Source organism: Oncorhynchus keta, chromosome 8 (genome assembly GCF_023373465.1).
Source record: "Oncorhynchus keta strain PuntledgeMale-10-30-2019 chromosome 8, Oket_V2, whole genome shotgun sequence".
Lineage (NCBI taxonomy): Eukaryota > Metazoa > Chordata > Actinopteri > Salmoniformes > Salmonidae > Oncorhynchus > Oncorhynchus keta.
In genome coordinates this window covers 45,429,956-45,441,697 of record NC_068428.1, presented here as the reverse complement: position 1 = coordinate 45,441,697, position 11,742 = coordinate 45,429,956, and the positions used below count along the sequence as shown (strand labels likewise).

Sequence of the window (11,742 nt, the reverse complement as noted above, 5' to 3'; positions counted from 1 at the left end):
AATATGGTGAAGTGAAGCAACGATGAGTGCTGTGTTGAGTGTTCTTTGGCTCTGTCTTAACACAGAGACTGGGCTGATGTCAATAAAGGGCCAATCCAGGATATGGAAAACAACAAAGTTGTCACCCTGCCACTTGAGAAGAGAAGACAAGTGGTCCTTGGGGCTGGCATGGTCCTCTGGGAGGCTAGCTGGTATGTTCCTCTGGGAGGCTAGCTGGCATGGTCCTCTGGGAGGCTAGCTGGTATGTTCCTCTGGGAGGCTAGCTGGTATGTTCCTCTGGGAGGCTAGCTGGCATGGTCCTCTGGGAGGCTAGCTGGTATGTTCCTCTGGGAGGCTAGCTGGCATGGTCCTCTGGGAGGCTAGCTGGTATGGTCCTCTGGGAGGCTAGCTGGCATGGTCCTCTGGGAGGCTAGCTGGTATGTTCCTCTGGGAGGCTAGCTGGCATGGTCCTCTGGGAGGCTAGCTGGCATGGTCCTCTGGGAGGCTAGCTGGTATGGTCCTCTGGGAGGCTAGCTGGCATGGTCCTCTGGGAGGCTAGCTGGCATGGTCCTCTGGGAGGCTAGCTGGTATGGTCCTCTGGGAGGCTAGCTGGCATGGTCCTCTGGGAGGCTAGCTGGCATGGTCCTCTGGGAGGCTAGCTGGCATGGTCCTCTGGGAGGCTAGCTGGTATGGTCCTCTGGGAGGCTAGCTGGCATGGTCCTCTGGGAGGCTAGCTGGCATGGTCCTCTGGGAGGCTAGCTGGCATGGTCCTCTGGGAGGCTAGCTGGCATGGTCCTCTGGGAGGCTAGCTGGCATGGTCCTCTGGGAGGCTAGCTGGCATGGTCCTCTGGGAGGCTAGCTGGCATGGGCCTCTGGGAGGCTAGCTGGCATGGTCCTCTGGGAGGCTAGCTGGCATGGTCCTCTGGGAGGCTAGCTGGCATGGTCCTCTGGGTGGCTAGCTGGCATGGTCCTCTGGAAAGCTAGCTGGCATGGTCCTCTGGGAGGCTAGCTGGCATGGTCCTCTGGGAGGCTAGCTGGCATGGTCCTCTGGGAAGCTAGCTGGCATGGTCCTCTGGGAGGCTAGCTGGCATGGTCCTCTGGGAGGCTAGCTGGCATGGACCTCTGGGAAGCTAGCTGGTGTGCCTCCACTCAGAGAGACTGTGCTTCACTGTGTAGAGTTAACACTCAACATATAAGAAACAGAGAATCAGTGGTCCTCGGCTTAAACAGGGTCTCCAACATTTTATGGACAAACGTCAAATATTGCAGTCTATCTTTAATGATCTCTCTGCTATCTTACCGTAACACAGATACTTGAGCTAACAGCATTACCCTTTGCTGTTGTAAACTGCAATGGAAGACAGACAGACACAATAAAATCCCATTTAATAGGACTCCAGTCCTAAATGGGTCGGATGCTGTCATTTGGCATGGCATTCAGTTGTACGAATCTGAGGACTGATGTTTGATTTTAGGAGAGTAGTCACATGCTGTTAAAATAAAAGGCCAGAATGATGGTTTGAATTACTTTTGCTCTCACAGTACTGTATTCCAAGTTAACTCTTGTTTTGTGTTGTTGTGGGACTAACAAGATCTCAAACGAAATGGTGAAAATGACTTGAGAGTCCAACGTTTGTTCATTGGGGGGGGGGGGGAATCTAGTCTATGCATTCATTCCGAATTTTGACCCCCAAAAAGTTTTAAAAACAAATGAGTGCCTGGCCCTGAGATTGAACCCGCACGCCTCAGAGAAAGACTTCTCCGTCCACAGCACCCTGTCTAGCGGCGAGCCTACCTCATGGTAATAATAGTAATAGTGTTCATCGGTGCCTCTAGTGGCCAGTTTTGAAGGTGATTCCTGGCCTGGGGATTTGGCATTGGAACCAGTGCGACCTGGCTGGTGGGATAGGAGGCCCGGACACAGTCTTAAAATAAGTTCAAACTCTGTCAAATATAATGTTACTTATCTGTTCTCAATACCTCAACATGTAATTAAATGTCATGTATATGAACAGGGCCATATAAAGACATTCAAAAAGCAATTTCCCAAATGTAGCAATTACATTTTTTTGATAAACATACAAAAAAAAAAGAAAAAAAGAACATAAAACCATTAAAATTAGATCATTTTCCGAAGGTAAACTGAACCAATTTATTTTCCCTAGAGATTTTAATTGGTTGTGTACGACAATCTGAGAAATACATTCTCATCATTACATGTATAGACAAGCATCCTCACTATAACTGTATCAGTCCAATGGGCTGGAGATAACATCAGACATATTCCTCGCTCCGCATACGTCAATCACGCACATACGCACGCACGCACGCACATACACACACGCACGCACGCACACACACACACACACACACACACACGCACTATAGCTACATTCAGTCCTCTTCCACAATACCTACCTCATGCATGTCTAGTCTATGAAGGTGTAAAAGTTTTTTTTTTTATTTTTATGGATTAGTGTGATATCTGTGTTATAACACACACACACACACACACACACACACACACACACACACACACACACACACACACACACACACACACACACACACACACACACACACACACACACTCACACACTGAATATAAGGTGTTATTTAGAAACTAAAAGTGACCCTTTGAACAACCTTTTTTGATTCCATGTAGAACCCTTTTGGGTTCTATGTAGAACACTTTCCACAGAATGGTTCTACATGGAACCAAAAAAGGGATTCTACCTGGAACGAAAAGAGTTCTCCTATGGGGACAGCCGAATAACCCACTCGGAACACTTTTATTTTTATCATGGAGTGTAGTAACGAACTGATGTAATAGCCTGGCGCTGTACGGACAGACTCCTGGCGTCTGGCAACTAGCGTGTGTCTGAGTGTGTGCATGCGTGTGTTATGTGTGCGTCTGCTAGCAATCTGGGCTAGTTGAAAGGTTTCTGCTTAACTACTGTTCCCACAGCTTCAGTAAGGTATGTGAGGTCACCACCATTCAAACTAATCACAAACAACAGACATGGGGAGAGACTGTAGAGAGAGGGTTTTAGAGAGAGGGTTTTCTCCCGATGTGTGTGTGTGTGTGTGTGTGTGTGTGTGTGTGTGTGTGTGTGTGTGTGTGTGTGTGTGTGTGTGTGTGTGTGTGTGTGTGTGTGTGTGTGTGTGTGTGTGTGTGTGTGTGTGTGTGTGTGTGTGTGTGTGTGTGTATGTTTACTACAATGTGTTGCTACCAACCAGATGGCTCAAGATTGACTTCGAAATTGGACGTCTGAAACCTGAATCCCCTCAGCCTCATGGAATCCACTCGGCCTCGTGGAATCCACTCGGCCTCGTGGAATCCACTCAGCCTCGTGGAATCCACTCAGCCTCGTGGAATCCCCTCAGCCTCGTGGAATCCACTCAGCCTCGTGGAATCCCCTCAGCCTCGTGGAATCCCCTCAGCCTCGTGGAATCCCCTCAGCCTCGTGGAATCCCCTCAGCCTCGTGGAATCCCCTCAGCCTCATGGAATCCACTCGGCCTCATGGAATCCACTCAGCCTCATGGAATCCACTCAGCCTCATGGAATCCACTCAGCCTCATGGAATCTCCTCAGCCTCATGGAATCCACTCAGCCTCATGGAATCTCCTCAGCCTCATGGAATCCCCTCAGCCTCATGGAATCCACTCAGCCTCATGGAATCTCCTCAGCCTCATGGAATCCCCTCAGCCTCATGGAATCCCCTCAGCCTCATGGAATCTCCTCAGCCTCATGGAATCCCCTCAGCCTCATGGAATCCCCTCAGCCTCATGGAATCTCCTCAGCCTTATAGAATCCCCTCAGCCTCATGGAATCTCCTCAGCCTCATGGAATCCCCTCAGCCTCATGGAATCCCCTCAGCCTCATGGAATCTCCTCAGCCTTATAGAACCCCCTCAGCCTCATGGAATCTCCTCAGCCTCATGGAACCCCCTCAGCCTCATGGAACCCCCTCAGCCTCATGGAATCCTCAGCCTCATGGAATCCCCTCAGACTTATAGAATCGCTTCAGCCTTATAGAATCATGGAATCCCTCAGCCTCATGGAACCCTCAGTCTCCCTCAGCCTCATGGAATCCTCCTCATGGAATCCCTCAGCCTCATGGAATCCCCTCAGCCTCATGGAATCTCCTCAGCCTCAGCCTCATGGAATCTCCTCAGCCTCATGGAATCTCCTCAGCCTCATGGAATCCCCTCAGCCTCATGGAATCTCCTCAGCCTCATGGAATCTCCTCAGCCCCTCAGCCTCATGGAATCCCCTCAGCCTCATGGAACCCCCTCAGTCTCATGGAATCCCCTCAGCCTCATGGAATCCCCTCAGACTTATAGAATCGCTTCAGCCTTATATAATCCCCTCAGCCTCATGGAATCCCCTCAGCCTCATGGAATCCCCTCAGACTTATAGAATCGCTTCAGCCTTATAGAATCTCCTCAGCCTCATGGAATCCCCACAGCCTTATAGAATCCCCTCAGCCTCATGGAATATCCTCAGCCTCATGGAATATCCTCAGCCTCATGGAATCCCCTCAGCCTCATGGAATCCCCTCAGCCTCATGGAATCCCCTCAGACTTATAGAATTGCTTCAGCCTTATAGAATCTCCTCAGCCTCATGGAATCCCCTCAGCCTCATAGAATCCCCTCAGACTTATAGAATCGCTTCAGCCTTATAGAATCCACTCAGCCTCATGGAATCCACTCAGCCTCGTGGAATCCACTCAGCCTCGTGGAATCCACTCAGCCTCGTGGAATCCACTCAACCTCGTGGAATCCACTCAGCCTCGTGGAATCCACTCAGCCTCGTGGAATCTCCTCAGCCTCATGGAATCCCCTCAGCCTCATGGAATCCACTCAGCCTCATGGAATCTCCTCAGCCTCATGGAATCCACTCAGCCTCATGGAATCCACTCAGCCTCATGGAATCTCCTCAGCCTCATGGAATCCCCTCAGCCTCATGGAATCCCCTCAGCCTCATGGAATCCCCTCAGCCTTATAGAATCCCCTCAGCCTCATGGAATCTCCTCAGCCTCATGGAACCCCCTCAGTCTCATGGAATCTCCTCAGCCTCATGGAATCCCCTCAGCCTCATGGAATCCCCTCAGACTTATAGAATCGCTTCAGCCTTATAGAATCCCCTCAGCCTCATGGAATCTCCTCAGCCTCATGGAATCCCCTCAGCCTCATGGAATCCCCTCAGCCTCATGGAATCTCCTCAGCCTCATGGAACCCCCTCAGACTTATAGAATCGCTTCAGCCTTATAGAATCCCCTCAGCCTCATGGAATCCCTCAGACTTATAGAATCGCTTCAGCCTTATAGAATCCCCTCAGCCTCATGGAATCCCCTCAGCCTCATGGAATCTCCTCAGCCTCATGGAATCCCCTCAGACTTATAGAATCGCTTCAGCCTTATAGAATCCCCTCAGCCTCATGGAATCCCCTCAGCCTCATGGAATCCCCTCAGACTTATAGAATCGCTTCAGCCTTATAGAATCCCCTCAGCCTCATGGAATCTCCTCAGCCTCATGGAATCCCCTCAGCCTCATGGAATCCCCTCAGACTTATAGAATCGCTTCAGCCTTATAGAATCCCCTCAGCCTCATGGAAATCCCCTCAGACTTATAGAATCGCTTCAGCCTTATAGAATCCCCTCAGCCTCATGGAATCTCCTCAGCCTCATAGAATCCCCTCAGCCTCATGGAATCCCCTCAGCCTCATGGAATCCCCTCAGCCTCATGGAATCCCCTCAGCCTCATGGAATCCACTCAGACTTATAGAATCGCTTCAGCCTTATAGAATCTCCTCAGCCTCATGGAATATCCTCAGCCTCATGGAATCCCCTCAGCCTCATGGAATCCCCTCAGACTTATAGAATTGCTTCAGCCTTATAGAATCCCCTCAGCCTCATGGAATCTCCTCAGCCTCATGGAATCCCCTCAGCCTCATAGAATCCCCTCAGCCTCATGGAATCCACTCAGCCTCATAGAATCCCCTCAGCCTCATGGAATCCCCTCAGCCTCATAGAATCCCCTCAGCCTCATGGAATCCCCTCAGCCTCATAGAATCCCCTCAGCCTCATGGAATCCCCTCAGCCTCATGGAATCCCCTCAGCCTCATGGAATCTCCTCAGCCTTATAGAATCTCTTCAGCCTCATGGAATCCACTCAGCATCATGGAATCCCCTCAGCCTTATAGAATCCACTCAGCCTCATGGAATCCCCTCACCCTCATGGAATCCCCTCAGACTTATAGAATTGCCTCAGCCTTATAGAATCCCCTCAGCCTCATGGAATCCCCCAGCCTCATGGAATCCCCTCAGCCTCATGGAATCCCCTCAGCCTTATAGATTCCCCTCAGACTTATAGAATTGCCTCAGCCTTATAGAATCCCCTCAGCCTCATGGAATCCCCCAGCCTCATGGAATCCCCTCAGCCTCATGGAATCCCCTCAGTCTTATAGAATCCCCTCAGTCTTATAGAATCCCTTCAGCCTTATAGAATCCCCTCAGCCTTATGGATTGGTAATAATGTGAGACATGACCAACCTTTCAAAGCATTTCTTGGCTACAGATGTGAGTGCTGCTGGGCGATAGTCATTTAGACTGGTTACCTTAGCGTTCTTGGGCACAGGGGCTATGATGGTCTACTTGAAACATATAGGTATTACAGATTTACTTCAGGGTTGCCATAGGGGCGTTGGTGGTGCTGGCTACTGGCCACTCACTCCACTCTCATCCTCCTCTCTAACTCCAGGTTTGCCATGGGGTGTTGGTGGTGCTGGCTACTGGTAACCTTGCTATGGGTTTCCACGATAACAAACCCATGCCTTGGCCAGAGTGGTGACAGTGGCGACTGGGGCTCTGGCTTCGATGTCTCCATGACGACCCTCAGCACCAACAACAACACGTCCTCCGCCCAGGAGCCAGGAGATAACCCTGCGGGGTCAGAAACAGAGACAAGAGCATCCTGGGTTGAAATGCTTTCACCTAAGCCAGTGTTCCACTACAACACGGAGCCAGATGAGTGCTCCGTCCACTTCAGGTGCGATACTATTTACATCTCAATGTCTGTTGTTTACTGATGTTTCCTGTTGTGTGTCTATGTAATGTGTGAGTTTTGAAAATAATTTCCTCTTGTAGGATAATACATGTCAATCAATCAATCAATCAATCAGTCAATCAATCAATCAATCAATCGCTTCAGCACCAGTCAGGCTTCCGCCAGGCGCCTCAAGGCCCAGAGAGAAGAGTTGGCCTACCTGAAGGCTATACAGCATGGGAACCAGGCGGTGGTGGAGAACCTAGTCCAGTACATAGGAGCAGAGCTGGGGGAGGAGCAGAGCTATGAGGACGTCATCGAGGAAAACATAGTGGGCATCAGGTTTGTGACTATCCTTTGCAATTTTACATGTCATTACATTTTAGTCAGTATGACACCATTATCTCACTGGCAGTGTGTTGAAATAAGTTTGGTTTAAAACAACCACATATCATTGCACATTCATTGTAAGTAAAACGTACAAAATAGCCATAATCTGCTAAATGAGTACTTTGGAGTGTGGTTCATTTAGATTCATCAGATGTGGTTCATTTAGATTCATCAGATGTGGTTCATTTAGATTCATCAGATGTGGTTCATTTAGATTCATTTAGATTCATCAGATGTGGTTCATTTAGATTAATTTAGATTCATCAGATTTGGTTCATTTAGATTCATTTAGATTCATCAGATGTGGTTCATTTAGATTCATTTAGATTCATCAGATGTGGTTCATTTAGATTCATTTAGATTCATCAGATGTGGTTCATTTAGATTCATTTAGATTCATCAGATGTGGTTCATTTAGATTCATTTAGATTCATCAGATGTGGTTCATTTAGATTCATTTAGATTCATCAGATGTGGTTCATTTAGATTCATTTAGATTCATCAGATGTGGTTCATTTAGATTCATTTAGATTCATCAGATGTGGTTCATTTAGATTCATTTAGATTCATCAGATGTGGTTCATTTAGATTCATTTAGATTCATCAGATTTGGTTCATTTAGATTCATTTAGATTCATCAGATGTGGTTCATTTAGATTCATTTAGATTCATCAGATGTGGTTCATTTAGATTCATTTAGATTCATCAGATGTGGTTCATTTAGATTCATTTAGATTCATCAGATGTGGTTAATTTAGATTCATTTAGATTCATCAGATGTGGTTCATTTAGATTCATTTAGATTCATCAGATGTGGTTCATTTAGATTCATTTAGATTCATCAGATGTGGTTCATTTAGATTCATTTAGATTCATCAGATGTGGTTCATTTAGATTCATTTAGATTCATCAGATGTGGTTCATTTAGATTCATTTAGATTCATCAGATGTGGTTCATTTAGATTCATTTAGATTCATCAGATGTGGTTCATTTAGATTCATTTAGATTCATCAGATGTGGTTCATTTAGATTCATTTAGATTCATCAGATGTGGTTCATTTAGATTCATTTAGATTCATCAGATGTGGTTCATTTAGATTCATTTAGATTCATCAGATGTGGTTCATTTAGATTCATTTAGATTCATCAGATGTGGTTAATTTAGATTCATTTAGATTCATCAGATGTGGTTCATTTAGATTCATTTAGATTCATCAGATTTGGTTCATTTAGATTCATTTAGATTCATCAGATGTGGTTCATTTAGATTCATTTAGATTCATCAGATGTGGTTCATTTAGATTCATTTAGATTCATCAGATGTGGTTAATTTAGATTCATTTAGATTCATCAGATGTGGTTCATTTAGATTCATTTAGATTCATCAGATGTGGTTCATTTAGATTCATTTAGATTCATCAGATGTGGTTCATTTAGATTCATTTAGATTCATCAGATGTGGTTCATTTAGATTCATTTAGATTCATCAGATGTGGTTCATTTAGATTCATTTAGATTCATCAGATGTGGTTCATTTAGATTAATTTAGATTCATCAGATGTGGTTCATTTAGATTCATCAGATGTGTTTCATTTAGGTTCATCAGATGTGGTTCATTTCGATTCATTTCGATTAATCAGATGTGGTTCATTTAGATTCATCAGATGTGGTTCATTTAGATTCATTTAGATTCATCAGATGTGGTTCATTTAGATTCATTTAGATTCATCAGATGTGGTTCATTTAGATTTCGTACAGATTTAACAAACAAGGACAGAATCATCATTGAACGATAAGGTGAGTGAGAATACAGTGTGCAATGCCATCAGGGAAGAGCAGCAGAGCTGTGACAGTGTATTATGTCATTATGTTGTGTATTATGTCATTATGTCGTGTATTATGTCATCAGGGAGGAGCAGCAGAGCTGTGACAGTGTATTATGTCATTATGTCGTGTATTATGTCATCAGGGAGGAGCAGCAGAGCTGTGACAGTGTATTATGTCATTATGTCGTGTATTATGTCATTAGGTGGTGTATTATGTAATCAGGGAAGAGCAGCAGAGCTGTGACGGTGTATTATGTCATTATGTCATCAGGGAGGAGCACTCGAGCGGTGACGGTGTATTGTGTCATTATGTTGTGTATTATATCATCAGGGAGGAGCAGCAGAGATGTAACGGTGTATTATGTCATTATGTTGTGTATTATGTCATCAGGGAGGAGCAGCAGAGCTGTAACGGTGTATTATGTCATCAGGGAGGAGCACAGAGCTGTAACGGTGTATTATGTCATTATGTTGTGTATTATGTCATCAGGGAGGAGCAGCAGAGCTGTGACGGTGTATTATGTCATTATGTTGTGTATTATGTCATCAGAGAGGAGCAGCAGAGCTGTAACGGTGTATTATGTCATTGTGTTGTGTATTATGTCATCAGGGAGGAGCAGCAGAGCTGTGACGGTGTATTATGTCATCAGGGAGGAGCACCAGAGCTGTAACGGTGTATTATGTCATTATGTTGTGTATTATGTCATCAGGGAGGAGCACAGAGCTGTGACTGTGTATTATGTCATTATGTTGTGTATTATGTCATCAGGGAGGAGCACAGAGCTGTAACGATGTATTATGGCATTATGTTGTGTATTATGTCATCAGGGAGGAGCACCAGAGCTGTAACAGTGTATTATGTCATTATGTTGTGTATTATGTCATCAGGGAGGAGCAGCAGAGCTGTGACGGTGTATTATGTCATCAGGGAGGAGCACAGAGCTGTAACGGTGTATTATGTCATTATGTTGTGTATTATGTCATTATGTTGTGTATTATGTCATCAGGGAGGAGCAGCAGAGCTGTAACGGTGTATAATGTCATTATGTTGTGTATTATGTCATCAGGGAGGAGCACAGAGCTGTGACTGTGTATTATGTCATTATGTTGTGTATTATGTCATCAGGGAGGAGCACCAGAGCTGTAACGGTGTATAATGTCATTATGTTGTGTATTATGTCATTATGTTGTGTATTATGTCATCAGGGAGGAGCAGCAGAGCTGTAACGGTGTATAATGTCATTATGTTGTGTATTATGTCATCAGGGAGGAGCACCAGAGCTGTAACGGTGTATTATGTCATTATGTTGTGTATTATGTCATTGTGTTGTGTATTATGTCATTATGTTGTGTATTATGTCATCAGGGAGGAGCAGCAGAGCTGTAACGGTGTATTATGTCATTATGTTGTGTATTATGTCATTATGTTGTGTATTATGTCATTATGTTGTGTATTATGTCATTATGTTGTGTATTATGTCATCAGGGAGGAGCACCAGAGCTGTAACGGTGTATAATGTCATTATGTTGTGTATTATGTCATCAGGGAGGAGCACCAGAGCTGTAACGGTGTATAATGTCATTATGTTGTGTATTATGTCATTATGTTGTGTATTATGTCATTATGTTGTGTATTATGTCATCAGGGAGGAGCACCAGAGCTGTAACGGTGTATAATGTCATTATGTTGTGTATTATGTCATCAGGGAGGAGCACCAGAGCTGTAACGGTGTATAATGTCATTAGTATTATGTCTCAGGAGGAACACCAGAGCTGTAACGGTGTATAATGTCATTATGTTGTGTATTATGTCATTATGATGTGTATTATGTCATCAGGGAGGAGCAGCAGAGCTGTACCGGTGTATTATGTCATTATGTTGTGTATTATGTCATCAGGGAGGAGCACCAGAGCTGTAACGGTGTATAATGTCATTATGTTGTGTATTATGTCATCAGGGAGGAGCACCAGAGCTGTAACGGTGTATAATGTCATTATGTTGTGTATTATGTCATCAGGGAGGAGCACCAGAGCTGTAACGGTGTAGTCCAGAAGGTGATGGAGGATCTGGAGGGACAGCTGGAAGGAGATGTACTGGAGGCTCTGACTGGGATACAGAAGTAAGTACATGGATGAAACCAGTTAGTTATTCATCTCAATCTGTCAGTCTATTATTATGATAAATCCATTAATGTAATGTTTGTATGAGACTTAAACACCCAAAAGAGCAAACATAGGGCAAGGAAAAACCTTGACACAGCCATCCTCCTCCGGTCTGCCAATAACAGATCCATTCCATAGACTGGACAGGCAGCCAGAGAGGAACAGAGACATTCACATACTGTATTAGTGTGATCTAATCTGCTGAGAGACAGGAAATCCTCCCGGCTCATTGATTAGTTTATACAGAGCTCTATTAACAGTCACCTTAGCAACCACTGTTTTCCCCCTGTCCATTAACGAGCCCCTTATTGACTCAGACTCCCTGTTCTTCC

The 11,742-nt window shown here is 45.2% G+C and overlaps 1 protein-coding gene across 50 annotated transcripts in view; it reads left to right on the top strand.

The window, feature by feature from the left end:
* Positions 1–11,742, top strand: part of si:ch211-142k18.1 (uncharacterized) — a 47,639-nt gene that overhangs the window by 26,123 nt on the left and 9,774 nt on the right. For all 50 annotated transcript variants that reach the window (XM_052524505.1, XM_052524490.1, XM_052524486.1 and 47 more), the window contains 3 exons: positions 6,746–7,033; positions 7,196–7,372; positions 11,266–11,367. In XM_052524505.1, the coding sequence (XP_052380465.1) occupies positions 6,746–7,033; positions 7,196–7,372; positions 11,266–11,367 (567 nt within the window). The remainder of the gene's footprint in view (positions 1–6,745; positions 7,034–7,195; positions 7,373–11,265; positions 11,368–11,742) is intronic.